This window comes from Mesoplodon bidens, assembly GCF_964165515.1.
Source record: "Mesoplodon bidens genome assembly, chromosome: 9".
NCBI classification, from domain to species: domain Eukaryota; kingdom Metazoa; phylum Chordata; class Mammalia; order Artiodactyla; family Ziphiidae; genus Mesoplodon; species Mesoplodon bidens.
In genome coordinates, this window is record NC_138166.1 from 27,378,851 (window position 1) to 27,402,329 (window position 23,479).

The window sequence follows — 23,479 nt, forward strand, 5'->3', positions numbered from 1 at the left end:
CCAAGGAGAACTGAAAATTCATGATTAGGTTTCTTTGGTCAAATAGCCGGAAGCAAGCTTTTGTTGCATTGACAATGAGTGGGGGACTTCTCAACATGTTTAGGCCAGAGGTGAAGAAAAAGGTAATTGTGACATTACTGAACAAGTTTAATTACTCTGGAGATCTAATCATAATTTGACATTAGTGATAAACTAATATTTATTGAAGAGAAGTCCTATCATCTTATAATTTCTCAAGATATTTATAACCAGAAGTTGATACTTGCAATTCATTGACTTTTATTGAACTCCAGGTCTCCCTGGGATTCTGTTATTTGATAGAGAAACTTTCTCACTCATAAAAGCAGACTGTAATGTATTGCTCAGAACCAGACACTTACACTTGATAATGTAAGTATTTCACAATTTTGTTATAAAACTTTAAGTCTTTAAAGCACTTACTGCGCAGTTGCCATTCCCCTGTACTTAATGCAATTTCTTTCTCTGTTCTCACCAAGGGAAAATAAATGTTATTATACAGGTTCCAGTGGAGCACTCACTCTGTTTCCCATTGATTTATTTCAGTTAACAACGTTAATGGAGACTAGGAATTTATTACCTTGGAATCTGACCCTAAGTAGCAAGTTTCAGATTTGTAACTGGTGCTTTTAAAATAGTATTATTAAAGAGAGTAGGGGAAAAATAAAATAATACGTCATAATAGCAATGGAATTCATCCTGAAAATATACCTATAAAATGTTTGTTTCTAATCATGGAATTGGTAAAAATACGTCATTAAATGTCTATAGAAATGTTTAAAATGTATCTGACGATTCATGGAATTGGTAAAAATACATCATTAAATGTCTATAGAAATGTCTAAAATGTATCTGACGATTCCTTAGGTCCACTTTGTTGGTTTTCTGATGAAGTTTTGTTTTGCTTTGTTTTGTTTCTCATTGTATGGTAAAAACACTTAAATTTTGTTGCCAAAATTTATTTTCTGGAAGATTTGCACTCTATGATAATTTTAAAGTTCAGATAATTTTGCATCAATATATTCTAGAACTTTTATTGAATGTCTTGGGATTTGAGCAATACATTTTTGTCCTGAAAAGCCACTGTTCAGAAAAGAGTTATGATTCAATTACAGACATTGATTGTTCACCTAATCAATAGCTTTACCTGATTACATTTATCAACTTTTGATTGAAAAGGAAATTTAATTTATATTAATAAATATATGTCAACTTGCCTAAAAAACTAACACAATGGAATGGGAGAATGTTCAGGTTTTTTAGTCATTTGTTAGAGGTTAACTATACCTTGAGAGTGACTATAAAGTCTTCCTTCAGTTCTTAGTATACTTAATTAGTTAGATGCAATATTCTGGAAGAACATTTAGAGCTGAAGTTAAAACATTTACCTGTTCCAATAAACATGACATCATACTGGCCATCTTCTGCATCCACTCGATCTACTACAATTTGTGTAAACTGGTAATTTACATCTGTTTTGATCATTATCGGCCGGTTATTAATAGGAAACACTGGATTGTACATGGCTGGATGACTTCTGGCAAATGTTATAACATCATCAGGAAGGTCTTTTGTAGACTCAAATCCACCAAATGTTTTACTGGGACACTATTAAGATAAAGAAAATATTATCTTTTTATTAAAATATAGTGAATAGGATTTTAATTTATATAACATATGGCCTCAATGAACTAGGAATCTAAATATGTAATTTTTAAGTAACTGTTAGACTAAAAAACAAAATAATTTTACTTCAATTAGTAGATGTAATATATAATATACATTTTCTAAACATATTTTAAGTCTCGATGGGATGTCATCATTTCTTACCAAAAACTGAAAATGCATCTAATGAATTCAGTGTACAGGAGAAGTCTGATGACTCTATTAGTGACAACACCATATACTTTATGTTTAAATGAAATATTTGAAATAATGAGTGGAATATGTTATAACTAAATGCTATTAATCATTAGATTAGAGAAAATCAAAATTTTTCTTGAATGCATTTCATTTTTCCCTATGGTATTATGCTAAAATATAAATGCTCTCTTCAAACTAAAAGACAATATAAACTATTCTTTATTGCTTTATTTTTAACATAACCCTGAAAAAGTACCACAAAAAGGACCAAAAGTATTATTTCTTTAAAAATTACAGTAATTCTAGGGATAAGGAGATGTGTTATTCAAGGTGTTTAACAATTTGCATGGCACAGAAACTGACCAATCAGAATGGACCAAGCAGAACAGATGATGGCCATAGGGAGAGCCAGACAGGATGCTGTGCTGTACACTGTCATAATATCACCTCTGGATTTAAATGCTCCACGTAAGGCAATAAAACAAAAACAAGAAAATTCAGATTTTACTGTCTCTTTTCACTGCATTTAATTATGTGGTGGAAGCATTCAGAGTACAGTATCTCCAGTCTCTTGCTTTTTGTCTTACACTTAACTAATTTCTGCCATTTAATGTAAGAGTTTGAGAGCTGAAATGCAGTTGAGTGGTTCTTGATCTAACAAGAGGCTTAGAAGGAGAAATCAATTGTCTCTGCCATTACCTTAACACAGATCATTAATAATTCATGAGAAATGAAATAAAGCTATTTTGAAACGGGAAGAGTATCTCTTTATGAATATATATGTATGTAGTATACAGATACACACACAATAATACACTAATACAACAGTTAAGGGATTTAGGGAATTACTTTTATTTAAGTAAATTAAAAATTATTTAATGTTATAGACATATCAAATAGCTGTATAAACTCCTAGAAGAAATGATAAAACATATTTTATAACATTAATTTTTTTGCTTTTCTACCACCATTTAAAAACTACTTGCAAAAATTTAGAAATGATTGAAAATAAAGAGATTTATTTTAGATTTTTATCTTACAATTTGTCTTTCTTGCCTTACTTTTATTTTTGTATTTAGTATTACTTAAGCTGTAGGTTTTTCTTTAAAAATAAAGAAAATGCCCTTCTATTGACACACTGCTTGAAGGCCTCTTAATATGTTTTTCTCCAGTAGTGTTGATGGAACTACATATTCTCAGCTGCCCCCTTTTGGGATTAATGGATTGATCTAAGTGAATTTTATTCACAGGAGCAAGGTGTTGCCTCCTCTTGGCAGCCCCTCCCTAATTCCTAGCTTAGGCAGTGCTTTCTGTCTTCTGCCTCCAGCACTTGGTTCACACTGCTGACTTAATGGACCATGTCATAACAACTCTCTATGAATAATGGGTGAGAATTCAGGCTCTAGAATCAAACTGCCTGGAATGAATCTTGGCTCCTCTCTTTGCCTCAGAGTCTTCATCTGTGAAATGGGAACAATTATTGGGCTAATGTATATACTATTTTATATATATACACACACACACACACACACACACACATACATATACATATGTATGTATGCATAAATCTGTTAAAACAGGCTTCTTATAATCAATGGATAGTCTATCTTGTTCATTTTTTCTTCTGAAAGCCTATTTAGATTTTTTACCTACAAGCTCCATCAGCTTGAAGTAATCTTTATGAAATGCTCATAAATAAGTTTAGCAAAAAATTTTACAGAAAATAAAGATTAAAAACATCCTATGCCTAATAAACTCAACTAAAAACATCATTTACTTGAATTTAACAATAAAGCTGACATGAAATTAAAATAATGGTTAAACGTAAAGAACAAGTTTTTTCATCATATGAAATTATTTCCTTAAAGATTCTTAGGGTTATCACCTTCTAGAGAAATGGAAATAAAAATGAAAATAAACAAATGGGACCTAATGAAACTTAAAAGCTTTTGCACAGCAAAGGAAACCATAAACAACACAAAAAGACAACCCTCAGAATGGGAGAAAATATTTGTCAATGAAGCAACTGACAAAGGATTAATCTCCAAAATTTACAAGCAGCTCATGCAGCTCAATATCAAAAAAAAAACAAACAACCCAATCCAAAAATGGGCAGAAGATCTAAACAGACATTTCTCCAAAGAAGATATACAGATTGCCAACAAACACATGAAAGGATGCTCAACATCACTAATCATTAGAGAAATGCAAATGAAAACTACAATGAGGTATCACCTCACACCAGTCAGAATGGCCATCATCAAAAAATCTACAAACAATAAATGCTGGAGAGCATGTGGAGAAAAGGGAACCCTCTTGCACTGTTGGTGGGAATGTAAATAGATACAGCCACTATGGAGAACAGTATGGAGGTTCCTTAAAAAACTAAAAATAGAACTACCATAGGGCCCAGCAATCCCAATACTGGGCATATAACCTGAGAAGACCATATTTCAAAAAGAGTCATGTACCACAATGTTCATTGCAGCTCTATTTACAATAGCCAGGACATGGAAGCAACCTAAGTGTCCATTGACAGATGAATGGATAAAGAAGATGTGGCACATATATACAATGGAATATTACTCAGCCATAAAAAGAAAGGAAATTGAGTTATTTGTAGTGAGGTGGATGGACCTAGAGTCTGTCACACAGAATAAAGTAAGTCAGAAAAACAAATGCCGTATGCTAACACACCATTGTAAAGCAATTATACTCCAATCAAGATGTTAAAAAAAAAAATTCTTAGGGTTAGGAAATGTTGCACTGGATGGTTCCATCCACATATTCTAGAACATCTGATGTCATATTCACTCACTTTCTACCTTATCAGTCTATTCTTTTTTTCTCCCTACTTTAAATTGCAGACTTAAAGCTCATTTTATTTTGAGCTCTGTCCACCTTTTTATAAGCCTGAATGTGCACAACATTGCTGGAAGGAGAGAGGTCAGCGATAGTAGACAGCATCTATTAATACACCTAGGCCCTTTCCATGAGGTTTTTGTTTGTTTCTTCCTTGCATATCTTCTTTACCTATTTGAGAGATGTGTCTCACTTCCACAGGAAGATAATATTGATTTAAATTTGTTTCCTCCTATTTAATGTGCAATTCTTGAGACTTTGCCACAATCAGAGAGAGCAAGTCTATGTGTATCCTAATTGTTTCAACTCTCCATGAAAGCCATTTTTACTATATCTCTTTCAGAAAAGAAGATAAATAAGGCTACCTGCTCAGTTTCTATTTCTCATAAATTATTGGTATTAACTACTGGTAAGCGTTGAACTTAAGCATTGATGGCTGTGAGGAACATGTCTTTAAATGTGGAATTTCATGGTTATCAGAGAAAAATCCTTGCCTTTCTTTCATTTATAGTCTTGGAATTTTTCTTTTACATTATCTAAATTTAATATGTATGTAGCTGCTTTTTTTTTAATCTTCAGCATAAATTTATTCATTTCCTATCTTAAACACCTAGGCCACTTACAGTTCCTGGTCGTGGGTAGGGGACTCTTCCTTGATAAGGCACCCACTGGTAGTTGGGACCATCCCTGTGAGCATATGGACCCAGGAACACCCTTCTCACATCACTCATGCTATACATGCACACGGCTGACCCCTTGAAGATGTTACTAAAAAAGACAGACAGAACAAAAACAGACTTTCATCTTTACACAATGACAGAGCTATTTATACTGAGTTTTTAGATTTCAGATAGCAATTATCAATACTTGAACATAAATTCTCAAATAGTGTTTGGGATTCTTTAAGTCACATGTTTATATATATTTTAATAGTACACAAGAGGGCAAAATTATGATTGCTCAAAATTAGAAGGCATGGATGAAAACACCTTTAGTACCCATAGAACATATACATATTCATTTCATAAATAGACAATATACGATATAAATATATACATTCATATCATATGTAAACAGTGATAGGGAAAACATATATACGAAATCTAAAAGGTAATGATTAATTCTGATATCAGATAAAATGAAAATATAAACTTTGGTATTATGTTAAGACTTAAGCATCATTGCTGAAACCAGGAAATGTTTAAACAAGAAAGAATGTTTAAGAACTCATTTTATAAACTGAAACTGGTGCAGAAGATGAATAGTCAGTGTTATAACTTTTAACTCCCAAACCAACAAAAGTATTTCATCAAGTAACAGAGCTCGATTTGTGTGAAGGCATTTAAAATCATGTCTTTCCAACACAGGAAATCATTTTAAGTTAATAGCTATTACACCCTAGCAAAAGTGGAGTATTATAGCAATTATCCCCATCATTTTGTTGGACAAAAAAAATCAGGTAATTGAAGCAAATTGGAAGTTTACCATGAGATGCCACAATTTCCCATTTTATTTTGCTTATATAAATACAGCTTGAGGGATTTATTTATACAAAGATATAAAACAGCTGTGCACATTTAAAATATAGAATGCTTACCTTTTAATCAATCTCTACCCATAGAAAATTACATAAAAATTAGACCAAATGAAAAACATGTGTAATAAGAGTTTATTATTGAAAACTGCTGCATCTAGACAATGTCTGGTAGAGTGCAAGCATCATGAGGGAAGGAAGCATGCCTGGCTTCTTTTCTGTAACATAAATTACATATCGCATGGTACTTGACACAGTTAATTTCAGTAAATACTTATAGAATTTAACAACAATATTTTCATAATGGAGTAAGTAGCAAATTAATACATATTTGATACATCATAGTAGTTTGTAATGTTTATGTGTCTCTTTTTCATTGTTATACACTTTGCTTATCTATTGATGGAACCCATCATCATCGAAAGATCTTTTTAGGATTTACAGCTGTTAAGACTAACTCATATGACATCAATCTCGCTGAAGCAGACAGGTGAAATTATTTTACCCACTAAGCCAGTGATTCTCAAAGTGTGGTTCCTAGACCAACAGCGTGGGCATCACCTGGGAATGTTAGAAATGCGTTCTTAGGCCCTACCTCTTCCTACTGAATCAGAGACTCTGAGGGCGGGGCCTAGCATCTGTATTTTAACAGGCTCTCTGGGCGATTCTGATGCAAGCGTAAGACTGAAAACTGCTGTACTAAGCAATGAGGAAGCAGAAGAAATGGATTAATATTTGTTTACTTTGAGCCTCCCACATTCTTTTTTTTTTTTTTTTTTCGGTACACGGGCCTCTCACTGTTGTGGCCTCTCCCGTTGTGGAGCACAGGCTCCGGACATGCAGGCTCACGGGCCCAGCTGCTCCACGGCATGTGGGATCCTCCCGGACCGGGGCACGAACCCGTGTCCCCTGCATCGGCAGGCGGACTCTCAACCACTGCGCCACCAGGGAAGCCCAAACCTCCCACATTCTTTAGCGGTCATTCTGTTTTTATACCAAAGGGGAGAAATATTTAGGTATGGGAAATTGCATCTGGTTTTACTAATATAGTTTTCCTAATTTTTACATGTTATTTTAAAAATTAAGTAAAAATGTCCAATCAATTTGTAATGGCTTTAATATTTACAGAAAAAAATCAGTGTTTGGACATCGTAGTTAACCTTTCTTTATGCTATCACAGTCCCTTGTAGCACTTTTCCTGACTTTTGATTTTAAATTATTTTTCTTTTAAACATTTATACATATCCAAATGCATATCCCTCTTTATATGCATTTAAATATATGTTTCTTTTAGCAATTTCAGGTAATGTAAACTTTATGCTGAATGTAATAGTCAGGAAATAATTACTGCTTGACTGACAGCAAGAGCTTTGAGGCAGATGGGGAATGACGAAAGGAGGAGGGGGGGAGAGGGGGAAGAAGGAGGAGAGAGAGAGAGTGAGAGAGGAAGAGGGTTAGGGACAAAGAAGAAGAGAAAGGATAGGGGAGGGAAAGATTTTTCACCCTTAGTTTATATATCACTACAAACTTTTAACAAAACTCAGAGCTCTATGTTTATAATATTTTACATTTCACTCAAATTTTTAAAGTCAAAGCTATACATAGGGCATGGCATACATTTTTCATCATTAAATTTATAGTAGTGAATTCTTTGCTAAAATTTATGTAAAAAACCATTTAGGTCATGACTTATTTCAGGCACCCAAGGATGCACAAGAGCTCAAAGGTTTAGCTGACGTTGTTCTTTCAAAAATATTTTCACAAATTATGGACACTTGGAAAGCATCTAAAGGACATGAATTTTCTATGATAATAAGAGAGCAAAGTGTTATTTACCTGGAAGTTGTAAACACTCCATATACAATTGGATTTTTAGGATCTTTAGAATTCATTAGGAATACATCCTCTGTTTTAAAACAAAATTGGAGAAAGTTGCATTTTTGAAGGTAATGGCAAAGTTTGAATATTCTCTATATGACATCATCAGCTACTTACGCAATTCATCAAAATGAGTGTCAATGCCATTTGGACCTGGCACTGAACAAATAAGACGAGATTTGAGGAATGTTGTCCATTTATTCACCAGACTTCTGTGGCCCCCGAAGTCATTCTGAAAGGAGAGAATAATGGTTTTAGAAATTGTGCATGCAAATGATAATTTCAAATATCTTATCTTCTCATATCTTGAGACAGATACAAAACACAATTCCTCATTTTTCAAATTGAGAAATGAATTTTAAATGACTAGATACAAGTAACTACGCTTTCTTATTATATTTTTGGTGAAATCTATTCACTCCAACCTTGTTCAAGGAATGAGTTACAGTAAATATGCCTTAGCATTAAAAAGTCACTGTACTTTTTCCATTCTGTTACCACTTGGCAATGAACGATATTACTCTTGTGTTTGTTTTGGTTTGCTTTTAGTCTCTCTTTCTTATGTAAGTTTTCCTTACGATTTTACTCACCTAAGTAGGCTGGTTCACACAGGTAAGCACATTGGCACATAGTAGGCACTTAATGAGTATTTACTGAATGAAAGAATAACTGCATGCCTTATAACCCATACTGAAAATACACCACAAACAAAAGCATGCTAGCATCAAGTATTTTTATAAGCTCAGTTGACGCAATGCTGACTTTACAAACAGCATGTTGAAAAAACATTTGCATAAATCTTAATAAAGAAAACTCATTCTAGAGCAAAAATTTTGAAAAAGTATCTTCTCACTGAAAATGAAACTTAACTGTAACCTGATGTAGCAATAAATTCTATTATGATGGTATGGATTCACCAGTAACTTATAGTCTCATAAAATAATATTTATGTGCATATGTTTGAAGGAAAATAACTTTTTCTTCAAAAATATAACACTGATTTATATTTTGTTTATATGATTTTATTTAGTATAAAGATTTTTTTAACCCTTGTAAGTACTGCTTTTAAATATGCCTTATATTTTGTGGAAAAAAGATTCTCATATATTGCATATATCATTTACATGTTTCCAGAGCATTAAAACTTTTAATTTTCCAGTAATTTAATATACTACAGATAAATAATTAGATCATGATTGGGATAGGAAAGAGGATACCCCTGCCCCCAAGACAGGGAGTTTTAAAATTTCATGATTATTTTTTAAAAAGAAATAATTTCATTTTAAGACAGTAACTGGATTTGGTTGGCCTTGTGATTTTTCTTGAGATGAAAGGTGCTTTAATATATAATAAGTTAGCTTCATTCATATTTCATATATACTGTACTATATAGAGCATAAGCATAGTATTGTTATCATATTTTCACACTGGTACTAATTAATCCATAAGTATTTACTGACCAATTTTTTATTCTATATATCTAAAATTATAATACATATCACATCTGAATTTGTGCCACACAGTATATGAAAGTTCAGAGCTTCAAAATTATGTGTGTGCACATATGTGTATACAGGATGCTATAATCAATTCATAAGAACAAGCTTTAACACTTGTCTCTTTTATATTCATACTTGAGTTATTTCCAACAAAAAATATTCATTGAAAACTTATACATTGTAGGAACCTATGCTAGGTCTGAGAATACAAAAATTATATTTTCCCAGGTAATATGAAAAAAATTATTTCTCTAGAATTTCAAACTAATATTATTTAATGTAATTGTGAAATAACACCTCACAACCTGTACCTCTATGTTTGACTATGAAGTTATTCATAAGCAACTATAATATGTTTTCAATCTTTTTTTGCTATTTAAATATTTATAGTGATCAGTCAAGCTTTTTAGCCATATTTTTCATTATATCTGTACAAAGGTGGAAAAGGAAAAAACTGCGATTGGACAATGATACCCTCCTCATTTTTTTCTTTACCTCACCTTGCATATCTGACCTATTCTAGCGTGAGTGGCTTTTCCAGTGTGTTCTCCATCTATCGCATTTTCACGGAAGAAAAAATACACTTTGTCATCTTCAGGGTTGTCACTTTCTGGGATGAGGTGGGCACTAATGAACCTTGGATCTGAGAGACAAATTATAGCATATATATTAATTCACAGTTGGGTAAATAAGACCATTCATTACAGTCCATTTTCAATTTTCTCTTAACCCCTTTGTGACATATTTCAAGACCTAATCTCTCTTTAGTTCACTCTTTTTCAGTAGATGTGAACTGCTCTTATGTATTTTAAAGTATGTTACAAATCACCTTATGTCTCAAAAATAATTTTTTTTCCGTAAAGTTAGGAGTACGTACAGAAATCCTCCATGTGACCATATAGTACAGATGCATTATTGGATATTAAAACATTTTGCAAAGTGTAAGGGCTATCAAATATTACTTATTGTCATCACTACTGTTATTCTTTCTTTCAAGCATAAAATAATTTAAATCAAACTACCAATTGGTCTATTCCATTTTCCAGCAAAAACTAGGTGGGAGGGGAGAGATGAGATTCATAGAAAGCGAAAGAAATTTTCTCAAGTTGTACCCCATCTCATTAAATGGCATTGTCATTTATGAAGTACTCAAGCCCCAAACAGTGGAGTTACCCTTGAGTTCTCTGAGTCTCCACGTAACAGTGTGTACCTCTGATATGTCAGTTCAGACATATCTAAACCCTCCTATATCTTTTCAAATCACACACAATAAAATGCAAACTCCTTCCAGTGACCAGAAGTCATTTACCATCTGGTCCCTGCTACCGCACATGACTTTTCTTCTTCTTACCCTTCCCTTCCCTAACTTACTCTTAGCCAGACATACCAAACCCCTTCCTGGTTCTCAAACAGGTCAAGCACTCTCAGTACTGCCTCAGATTTTTCCTCACTGTGTAACTCTCTGCCCTCATATATTCTAATGACAGGATTCTTATTTTTACTCAGGTCTTTGTTCAAAGTATTATGTTATTAAAGACATCTTTGTTGACTACCCTAATTTAAAGTGCTGAAAGCCTAACTCCTACTCACATGCATTACTTTTCTTCCTAACATTATGAAACACCTGCTATGCTACATCTCTCTGTTTCTTTGTCTCTCTTTAATCTTCATTTACTTATTGTCTGTCTCCCTCTCCATCCCAGTGAATATCAGTTTGATGAGAACAAGGACTTGGCATGTTTTGTTTGATGCTATGATCCTAGAGCTTAAAACGCTGTGGGCATTCAATGAATATCTGTGCAAGAAGACAAGGAAAGAGAAAAGGAAAAAACAAGACTGCCTAGATTATGCAGAAGGTGTATTTGTGATGTCTAGAGTCCCACTTCAAAACATACTTCTGTAAGTACCTGGCTTCATATGGCTGTGGGCTCATATAATCTATTTAACAATATGTATTGCTTCACGGCTTTAACAATGTAACATACTAAGAAGCTGAGTTTGTTTCACTGAAAGCACTTAGGATGGTTGCAGGTATTTAATTTCTCACAATAACCTACTTTTACTCCTATGGTGTATTATGTTATCAAGTTAACAATGAAATACACACACCTAGGTCAGCACCATACTTAAGATACCAGGAAAGGGATCAGAATATTGAAACCAGCTTTATCCATCTTATTTAGTCCTAACCTTTTAACCTGTGAATAATCATGTTGTCATGTGTACTACACTTGTAACTTTCCTTTAGCATTTGCTCTGGGACCATGTACTTAGTATATTTCACAGGGCTACACTCCACTATCTTTTTCAGGCAAATTATACAGACCCTGTAAGTAATGGGAAACATATGAAAAAATACCTATTCATATTTAAAGTTCAGTATGCCAGTGGAATAAGGGAAGGAGAATAAAACCTCAAAATTTGGAATCAGGACTAGAATTTTTAATAATACATTACTTCAACTTTAAAAAATGTTGCAAAGGTGGTTTTTCTTCATAAATTTCTACTTAATCATATTCATAAACATATTTGTATACATGTTTTTGTCTCCTGAAGAATGGTGAGTGGATTAATGTGACAATAGTACGAATTATGTTACAAACCCAATAATTACCACCCCACTGATGAAGTCAGATTTATAGGTTCAGAAATTCAGCATGTGCATGTATGTGTGCGTGCATGTGCATGCAGATACATAGCACAGACCTACACGTGACAGAACTCAGTTCAATCACTTACAACTTTTGTGGCATTTTAGCAAGACTCTTCTTACCTCTCAGATCTCAGTTGCCTAATTTTCAAATTGGGTTTATTTCATGTTAAGTTCAATTCACCTTGTGTCATAAACAGTTCACATACAAACAAGTATTTTAAACTTAAATAGTACATGTGAAACAACTCTGTAAAATATTAACAAATATACTATGTTGTTATGATGATGATACTAAAAGGAAGCCTCAATCACATGTTAAGTTCTCATTATAAGATCTCATTATAATCCAGCTGCAGAATTAAAGTGAAAAATCATACTTTCTTCTGCTTTAATGCTGAAAAAATGGAGAAGTCGCTTTAATACTACCTCCCATATTAAGGAAGTTGTTCATATAAACACCTGAATAACTTAAAGGATTTCAAGTAATTAAATCCAACTACCTTTTATTTGATCACAAATACATGCAAGGCACTATGTAGAAAACAAAATGAATAATATATATCCCTTGTTTTCAGAAAGCTACAATCTAGCAAAAGTGGTGTTAGAAGCATACAAATGACAACAAAGCAAACAATATTTTAAACCTATAGATATTCTCTTAAGTTAGTATTTGGGCATGAAAAAAGGAGTTATCAAGCATCATGCTTCCATCTCTAAAATATGTGAAGATAATTATCATCTTACAAATGTGGACTCTAGTAGGAAATAATTCAAACAAGTTATCACGTACATTAATTGTTAAAAGGGTCTTCAATTCTAGTCTCTCCTTTAGTATCTGATACTACAGACACAGAAGATTTGGTAGGTGAATTAACAGTCTGACATAGCTTCAGATACAGACAAAAAATACCATTAGGCATAGAAAACAAAAGCCAAATATATCAAAACAGTAAAAGAGATTATCAAAGAAAAACAATGTTTACTTGTCTTCAAGAAATTTAGGTTATATCTTATACTTGAAAAAACATTCACTCTAATTTCAAAATAAATTAGGTCTTTAGTTGATGTCTTCCAAAAATTTAAAAGAAGCCATTCTTCTAATATTTCAAATTTAGAAAATCTTTTTTTTTTTTTTGGCCAAAATCTCTGCTCACTGTTCATTTTCTACTTATGCTCCAAAGTCTGCCTCTCCCTTCCTTGCCCCTCTTATTCTCTCAGTCTATTCCCCTCCCCTCTGGTGAATTCCCCTCTTTATCACATGAACATTCTAACCAGTCATTCTAATTGTCTTCATTATCACCCTAGAACCTCTTGGCCTCCTAAACCTCCACTTACCTGCCTATGAAATCCCAGAACTTTTTTCTCCTTTGCTACCATACACCTAAGCCAGGATGGAGAAAACCATATAATTGTAGTAAATGGATTTGCCATAAATTCAAGTTATTTATCCTCAACAAGAATTCTAGTGTTGCTAAGTAATTATTTCATTTACTTTTAGTGGCTCACCTTAGACTTATTATCAGCTACTGTTTAAAATCATTCTAATTGTCTTCACAACAACTAATGTGCCATCTCTCAATCTACCCACCAAAGATGGACTTTCTAATTTGTTATACTGCTGAGACCAAGGCCATTCAGTAAGAACTCCCTCCTTTTGCTTCCTTCACCCCCCCCACAATTGTTCTTTTCGTCCTTTTGTGGAAGAATTATTTCCCTTCCATTATATATATAAGGCCTCTCTCTATTTGCTCTCAATCTAATAATCTACAGAATGTTGCTCCAATAAGCAATCTCTATTCTTCATGTAATCACTTACATTTATATTTTCATTTATCAAATATCTCCTAATCATTTACTCTATGCCCTGAATTGTAGAAGATTAGGGGATATTGTGATGAAATGTTTTCTGCCTACATGATGCTATCTGTGAGGGAATACTAACAGTTAAACAGAGCAATTATCAAATTGCACATAACAAGCAAAAATGAGTTTGGAACGAATGCAGTGAGAAATAAAAGGGACAACTGATCTTGCTTTGAAGGAATTAGGGAAAGTTTTTCTCAGAAGATATGACATGTAATTCAAGACCTGAAGAATAAGAGTTTCCCAGGTAGAAGAAACACAGGTGCAAGGTCACAGAAACAACAGAGAATGTTGTGCAACAGGAGAGAGAGGTGGTCAGAGAGGATGACAGAAAGTTAAGCAGAGGTCAGCAGAAGGACGTTTATTGTTCAGGAGTTTATTGTCCTAATGGCTAAAAGGGAAGCCAATGAGGTATTTTAAACCTAGTAATGACATTACCAGGTTTCTATTTTAAGAAGATCACTGGCTGCTGTAGGAAAAAAATATATACTGAGGCAAGAATGAAGGCAGGAAGATTACTTAGAAGACCGGTGAGAAATGACAGTGATGTGGACTTGTATGACAGAGGAGACATATGCAGAGATTATGGGAAAGTAGAACCAATGGATTACGTTCACTGATAAGATGTTGAATGTGAGAAGCAGTAAGAAAAATCATGGTAAAATTAAAGGAAAGACCAATTTAAACAACTGGTGGGATAGGAATCATTTACCAAGAAGGAACACTTGAGGAAGAATAGATACGAGATGTGGAAGGAAGACTAGCTCAGTTTAGTGCATCTTTAGAGGCAGATGCTTGTGAAGTTATACATTAGATCAGGAAATACAAGAGCTTGGAGAGGGAGGAACCAAGATGGCGGAGTAGAAGGATGTGCTCTCACTCCCTCTTGCGAGAACACCAGAATCACAACTAGCTGCTGGACGATCATCAACAGAAAGACACTGGAACTCAACAAAAAAGATACCCCACATCCAAAGACAAAGGAGAAGCCACAATGAGATGGTAGGAGGGGTGCAATCACAGTAAAATCAAATCCCATAACTGGTGGGATGGTGGGTGGGTGACTCACAGACTGGAGAACACTTATACCACAGAAGTCCACCCATAGGAGTGAAGGTTCTGAGCCCCACGTCAGGCTTCCCAACTTGGGAGTCTGGCAACGGGAGGAGGAATTCCTAGAGAATCAGACTCTGAAGTCCAGTGGGATTTGATTGCAGGACTTCGACAGGATGGGGGGAAACAGAGACTCCACTCTTGGAGGGCACACACAAAGTAGTGTGCACATCAGGACCCAGGGGAAGGAGCAGTGACCCCAGGGGAGACTGAACCAGACCTACCTGCTAGTGTTGGAGGGTCTCCTGCAGAGGCAGGAGGTGGCTGTGGCTCACCGTGGGGACAAGGACACTGGCAGCACAAGTTCTGGGAAGTACTCCTTGGCATGAGCCCTCCCAGAGTCTGCCATTATCCCCATAAAGAGCCCAGGTAGGCTCCAGTGCTGGGTTGCCTCAGACCAAACAACCAACAGGGAGGGAACCCAGCCCCACCCATCAGCAGTCAAGCGGATTCAAGTTTTACTGAGCTCTGCCCACCAGAGCAACAGTCAGATCTACCCACCACCAGTCCCTCCCATCAGGAAACTTGCACAAGCCTCTTAGACAGCCTCATGAACAAGAGGACAAACAGCAGAAGCAAGGAGAACTACAATCCTGCAGCCTGTGGAACGAAAACCACATTCACAGAAAGATAGACAAGATGAGAAGGCAGAGAGCTATGTACCAGATGAAGGAACAAGACAAAACCCCATAAAAACAACTAAATGAAGTGGAGATAGGCAACCTTCCAGAAAAAGAATTCAGAATAATGATAGTGAAGATGATTCAGGACCTCAGAAAAAGAATGGAGGCAAAGACCGAGAAGATGCAAGAAATGTTTAACAAAGACCTAGAAGAATTAAAGAACGGACAAACAGAGATGAACAATGCAATAACTGAAATGATAAATACACTAGAAGGAATCAATAGCAGAATAACTGAGGCAGAAGAATGGGTAAGTGACCTGGAAGACAGAATGGTGGAATTCACTGCTGCAGAACAGAATAAAGAAAAAAGAATGAAAAGAAATGAAGACAGCCGAAGAGACCTCTGGGACAACATTAAATGCAACAACATTTGCATTATGGGCCTGTCAGAAGGAGAAGAGAGAGAGAAAGGACCCAAGAAAATATTTGAAGAGATTATAGTGGAAAACTTCCCTAACATGGGAAAGGAAATAGCCACCCAAGTCCAGGTAGCGCAGAGAGTCCCATACAGGAGAAACCCAAGGAGAAACACACCGAGACACACAGTAATCAAACTGGCAAAAATTAAAAATAAAGAAAAATTATTGAAAGCAGCAAGGGAAAAACGACAAATAACATACAAGGGAACTCCCATAAAGTTAATAGCTGATTTCTCAGCAGGAACTCTACAAGCCAGAAGGGAGTGGCATGATATACATAAAGTGATAAAAGGGAAGAACCTGTAACCAAGATTACTCTATCCGGCAAGGAGCTCATTCAGATTCGACGGAGAAATCAAAAGCTTTACAGACAAGCAAAAGCAAAGAGAATTCAGCACCACCAAACCAGCTCTACAACAAATGCTAAAGGAATTTCTCTACGTGGGAAACACAAGAGAAGAAAAGGACCTACAAAAACAAACCTAAAACTATCAAGAAAATGGTCATAGGAACATACATATAGATAATTACCTAAAACGTGAATGGATTAAATGCTCCAACCAAAAGACACAGCCTTGCTGAATGGATACAAAAACAAGACCCATATACATGGTGTCTACAAGAGACCCAATTCAGACCTAGGGACACATACAGACTGAGAGTGAGGGGATGGAAAAAGATACTCCATGCAAATGGAAATCAAAAGAAAGCTAGAGTAGCAGTATCAGATAAAGTAGACTTTAAAATAAAGAATGTTACAAAAGACAAGGAAGGAGACTACCTAATGATCAAGGAATCAATCCATGAAGAAGATATAACAATTTTAAATATATATGCACCCAACATAGGAGCACCTCAATACGTAAGGCAACTGCTAAGAACTATAAAAGAAGAAATTGACAATAACACAGTAATAGTGGGGAACTTTAACACCTCACTTACACCAATGGACAGATCATCCAAAATGAAAAAAAATAAGGAAACAGAAGCTTTAAATGACACAATAGACCAGATAGATTTAATTGATACTTATAGGACATTCCATCCAAAAACAGCAGATTACACTTTCTTCTCAAGTGCACACAGAATATTCTCCAGGATAGTTCACATCTTGGGTCACAAATCAAGCCACAGTAAACTTAAGAAAATCAAAATCATATCAAGCATCTTTTCTGAACACAACACTATGAGATTAGAAATAAATTACAGGGGAAAAAATGTAAAAAACACAAAAACATGGATGCTCAACAATACGTTACTAAATAACCAAGAGATCACTGAAGACACCAAAGAGGAAATCAAAAGATACCTAGAGACAAATGACAGTGAAAACATGACGATCCAAAACCTATGGGATGCAGCAAAAGCAGTTCAAGAGGGAAGTTTATAGCTATAGAAGCCTACCTAAAGAAACAAGAAACATCTCAAATAAACAATCTAACCTTACACCTAAAGGAACTAGAGAAAGAAGAACAAACAAAATCCAAGGTTAGCAGAAGGAAAGGAATCAGAAAGATCAGAGCAGAAATAAATGAAATAGAAACAAAGAAAACAATAGCAAAGATCAATAAAACTAAAAGCTGGTTCTCTGAGAAGATAAACAAAATTGATAAACCATTAGTCAGACTCATCAAGAAAAAGAGGAAGAGGACTCAAATCAATAAAATTAGAAATGAAAAAGGAGAAGTTACAACGGACACGGCAGAAATGCAAAGCATCCTAAAAGACTACTACAAGCAAATCTATGCCAATAAAATGGACAACCTGGAAGAAATGGACAAGTTCTTAGAAAGGTATAACCTTCCAAGACTGAAACAGGAAGAAATAGGAAGAAATAGAAAATATGAACAGACCAATCACAAGTAATGAAATGGAAATTGTGATTAAAAATCTTCCAACAAACAAAAGTCCAGGACCAGATGGCTTCACAGGTGAATTCTATTAAACATTTAGAGAAGAGCTAACACCCATACTTGTCAAGCTCTTCCAAAAAACTGCGGAGGAAGGAACACTCCCAAACTCATTCTATGAGGCCACCATCACCCTGATACCAAAACCAGACAAAGATACTACAAAAAAAGAAATTACAGACCAATATCACTGATGAATATAGATGCAAAAATCCTCAACAAGATACTAGCAAACAGAATTCAACAACATATTAAAAGGATTATACACCATGCTCAAGTGGGTGCAAGGATTCAATATACGTAAATCAATCAATGTGATAAACCATACTAACAAATGGAAGAATAAAAACCATATGATCATCCTAACAGATGCAGAAAAAGCTTCTGACAAAATTCAACACCCATTTATCATAAAAACTCTCCAGAAAGTGGGCATAGAGGGAACCTACCTCAACATAATAAAGGCCATATAGGAAAAAAACACAGGAAACATCATTCTCAATGGTGAAAAACTGAAAGCATTTCCTCTAAGATCAGGAACAAGACAAGGATGTCCACTCTCACCACTATTATTCAACATAGTTTTGGGAGTCCTAGCCACAGCAATCAGAGACGAACAAGAAATAAGAGGAATGCAGGTTGGAAAAGAAGAAGTAAAACTGTCACTCTTTGCAGATGACATGATACTATACATAGAGAATCCTAAAGATGCCACCAGAAAACTATTAGAGCTAATCAATGAATTTGGTAAAGTTGCAGGATACAAAATTAATGCACAGAAGTCTCTTGCATTCCTATAGACTAATGATGAAAAATCTGAAAGAGAAATTAAGGAAACACTCCGATTTACCATTGCAACAAAAAGAATAAAATACCTAGGAATAAACCTACCTAAGGAGACAAAAGACCTGTATGCAGAAAACTATAAGACACTGATGAAAGGAATTAAAGATGATACAAACAAATGGAGAGATATACCATGTTCTTGGATTGGAAGAATCAATATTGTGAAAATGACTAGACTACCCAAAGCAATCTATGATTCAATGCAATCCCTATCAAATTACCAATGGCATTTTTTATGGAAGTAGAACAAAAAATCTTAAAATTTATATGGAGACACAAAAGACCCCGAATAGCCAAAGCAATCTTGAGAAAGAAAAACGGAGCTGGAGGAATCAGGCTCCTTGACTTCAGATTGCACTAGAAAGCTACAGTAATCAAGACAATGTGGTATTGGCACAAAAACAGAAACACAGATCCATGGAACAAGATAGAAAGCCCAGAGATAAACCCACGCATCCATGGTCAACTAATGTATGAAAAAGGAGGCAAGGATATACAATGGAGAAAAGAGAGTCTCTTCAATAAGTGGTGCTGGGAAAACTGGACAGCTACATGTAAAAGAATGAAATAAGAACACTCCCTAACACCATACACAAAAGTAAACTGAAGATGGATTAGAGACCTAAATGTAAGACTGGACACTATAAAACTCTTAGAGGAAAACATAGGAAGAACACTCTCTGACATAAATCACAGCAAGATCTTTTTTGACCCACCTCCTAGAGTAATGGAAATAAAAACAAAAATAAAGAAATGGAACCTAATGAAACTTAAAAGCTTTTGTATAGCAAAGGAAACCATAAACAAGATGAAAAGACAACACTCAGAATGGGAGAAAAGGCAACCCTCAGAATGGGATTGCAAAGGAATCAACAGACAAAGGATTAATCTCCAAAATATATAAAGAGCTCATGCAGCTCAATATTAAAAAAACAAACAACCCAATCCAAAAATGGGCAGAAGACCTAAATAGACATTTCTCCAAAGAAGACATACAGATGGCCAAAAGGCACATGAAAAGCTTCTCAACATCACTAATTATTAGAGAAATGCAAATCAAAACTACAATGAGGTATCACCTCACACCAGTTAGAATGGGCATCATCAGAAAATTTACAAACAACAAATGCTGGAGAGGGTGTGGAGAAAAGGGAACCCTCTTGCACTGTTGGTGGGAATGTAAATTGATACAGCCACTATGGAGAACAGTATGGAGGTTCCTTAAAAAATAAAAATAGAATTACCATATGACCCAGCTATCCCACTACTGAGCATATACCCAGAGAAAACCATAATTCAAAAAGACACATATACCCCAACGTTCATTGCAGCACTATTTACAATAGCCAGGTCATGGAAGCAACCTAAATGACCATCGACAGATGAATGGATAAAGAAGATGTGGTATATATATACAATGGAATATTACTCAGCCATAAAAACGAACGAAATTGGGTCATTTGTTGAGACATGGATGGATCTAAAGACTGTCATACAGAGTGAAGTAAGTCAGAAAGAGAAAAACAAATATCGTATTTTAGCGCATATATGTGGAACGTAGAAAAATGGTACAGATGAACTGGTTTGCAGGGCAGAAATTGAGACACAGATGTAGAGAACAAACGTATGGACACGAAGGGGGGGAAAGCAGCGGGGGGTTGTGGGGGTGGGGGGATGAATTGGGAGATTGGGATTGACATGTATACACTGATGTGTATAAAATTGATGACTAATAAGGACCTGCTGTATAAAAAAATGTAAAGAAAATGCAAAAATTAAAAAAAAGAGCTTAGAAAAGAAAAGAAGCCTATAGTTGAAGCTATTTTAAAGTAAAGTCAATGGGGGTGATTAGGAGGGTATAGAATAAAAAGATAAAAGAGGATAGAGTGGAGTCCTGAGAAAAGTGATGAAAAGCAGGAAGAAATCTAGCAACTGGGGAGCTGTAAAATGAACGGAAGAAGGCAATCTTTTGTTGAATTTTCAATATTTTAAATCTTTTTATCCTGAGAAAGAAAAAGAAAACCAGAAAACTTCCACGGACACTCCATGGAATCTATTGTGGTTTCTTGCACCCATTAAGCCAAAGAACTTCTTGGGAGAGTACATATACTTCCTGCCCCAGTTACCACTTGCTTCTCAACTCTTTGCTGTCTATAGATTTTGGCAACTTTCACCATTGGTAGTGTTCTTAATGAGAAACAACAGAAACCACCAAATCAGCAAATTGGTAATCATCCTCCTTTGGTTGTCTTTAGCCACTGACACAATGAAATATTCAGATCTTCCCCCAAATTTTTATTGCTTCTCTGGTTTGTGGCTTTTTTGTCTCTGAGCCTGAATTGTTAATAATCAAATCTTCATAATTTCCTTTAGGACTCTCTTTTCCTAAATCCCTAAATATAGACATTCCTTAAATTTTGCGGGGGCACTTTTATTTCTTTCTACTCCTATAAATAAAGTCATCTCCTAGTATTGCTACCATTATTTTAATATTCTTAATTTTCTTTATTTTTAAAGTTTTTTTCTTTGGGGATTTATACACTTATAATGCTTGAATATCACCTAACTATATAAACCTTTCTTTTCTTCCTACATCCAATTCTGCACTTCAAAATTTTGGCAAAAATTTTCTACTTAGATATCTCACTGCAACTTTAATTCATCATGCCTAGCAAAGAACTTGTCAACTTTTCCTTAAAAACTGTTTCTGCTCTTACCGTTCCATTTTGGTTAATGTCGAGAGCAGCACATAGATATAAAATGTGTTTTTACCTTACATTGCCCCCATCTCCTGCAGGACTTCTGTTCTCTACTCTAAATTTATTATCAAACTTATACCTGCTATTGTTTTCACTTCTTCTCTCTGTTTTATAGTCTTAAATTTGCCAGCACAATTCTTATTCTTTTCACTTAACAGTTATATTTTGGGAATCATCTAACTGGTCTTCCACATGTATTATCTATTTCTTCTAAGCCATCATCCATGCAGTGCTACAGAAATAAATACAAATGCATCTACACCATATATTTTCCAGAACAGATTTCAAGTGTCATAGGATATGACAAAGTAGCATAAATTAAGATGTGGCAAGCAGAAAGGCCAATAGGGCTGATATTACTCTGGGTCAGTAACAGGGCTAAAAGGAGATACTACATTCATCAATACACCTGCTTAAGACGGGCCACGGTTTTGGCTCAGAACTTTCTAGCACAAGAGGAAAGTAAGAAACCTTGTCAGTTTCATTCTTCACACTGTCTCTGATACAGAAAATAAACTAAGGGCAATCCACATCATCCACGAACTAACCTTGACTTACCTTCCAGTAGAACTGACCACAGTTTCCCTTCTTTAGCCCCTTAGTGAACCTGCATATCATTCTAGAAGACAACACATCTACCATCTTCACAGGCATTTATCTCACAGAACATGGAGGAAAGTTTGCTTCTACCTCTTCTATATCACTTAATTCTTTTTCTATTGTGTTCATCTTCATTTTTGTTATGATAGGCATTTGTCCTGTATTTCTCCCTCTCTTACCTTCAGCTTCTATATATACTAAAAATTTATTTTGAATCTATCTCACTGCAGCTACCCAAATGTAGGTCCTTATCTCTTCTCTCCTGGCAGCCACATTCAACGTTTTCCCTGCTTCTGGCCTCACCTTCTCCAAACCACCTTGTATGGTCTACCACCCTTTAACATACAAACCGTTCCCTGGCACCTGGTGCATATTCCTCAATCAGAATCCATAAAACTCTATTTAATAATTTGTTTTCTTTCCCCTCTATTCTTGTAAGCTGATCTCTCTATATTTTCCTAGTTCTTCCAGTATAAGTATCATTTCTGAAACAGAACATCACTCCTAAATAAATGAATTAATTAATAAACAAATGAATTTGCTGAACTAAAATGTGTAAGTTTTTTTTTGTTTTAAAGAATCACATTTTCTTGCTTTTTGACATAGTTCATTGAAGCTTTGGGGATGAACAGAACTCATCATAGCCTTAACAAAGGTTCCTGGTTAAAGAAATGCTTAGACATGCTTCTCTAAATTGCAACTATTTCTAAGAGTTATTATGCAATAGTGGGTTTTCAGAATGTTCTTCTGAAATGTTATAAATGTTCTTTGAACTTGGAAGAAGCTTTTCTTTTTCTGATTGCATCCTTTTGTATTAGGTAATTAATGCAGTAAAAAAAAGATTATCTGTTTGCAATTTTTCAAAATTAGATTTCATCAATTGGATTAAAATATCAGAAAGCATGTCTCTCCTTTTTATGAAGCTAAGAACAATGCATATGTTAGGGGTCAGAGATTACCACTGTCCTGAGAAGCTT

The 23,479-nt window shown here is 34.9% G+C and overlaps 1 protein-coding gene across 4 annotated transcripts in view; it reads right to left on the bottom strand.

Annotated features, from left to right (window-relative positions):
- Positions 1-23,479, bottom strand: part of SEMA3A (semaphorin 3A) — a 507,688-nt gene that overhangs the window by 41,588 nt on the left and 442,621 nt on the right. For all 4 annotated transcript variants that reach the window (XM_081244273.1, XM_081244271.1, XM_081244270.1 and 1 more), the window contains 5 exons: positions 10,155-10,297; positions 8,273-8,387; positions 8,114-8,183; positions 5,367-5,511; positions 1,407-1,626 (listed from right to left, as the gene is read on the bottom strand). In XM_081244273.1, the coding sequence (XP_081100399.1) occupies positions 1,407-1,626; positions 5,367-5,511; positions 8,114-8,183; positions 8,273-8,387; positions 10,155-10,297 (693 nt within the window). The remainder of the gene's footprint in view (positions 1-1,406; positions 1,627-5,366; positions 5,512-8,113; positions 8,184-8,272; positions 8,388-10,154; positions 10,298-23,479) is intronic.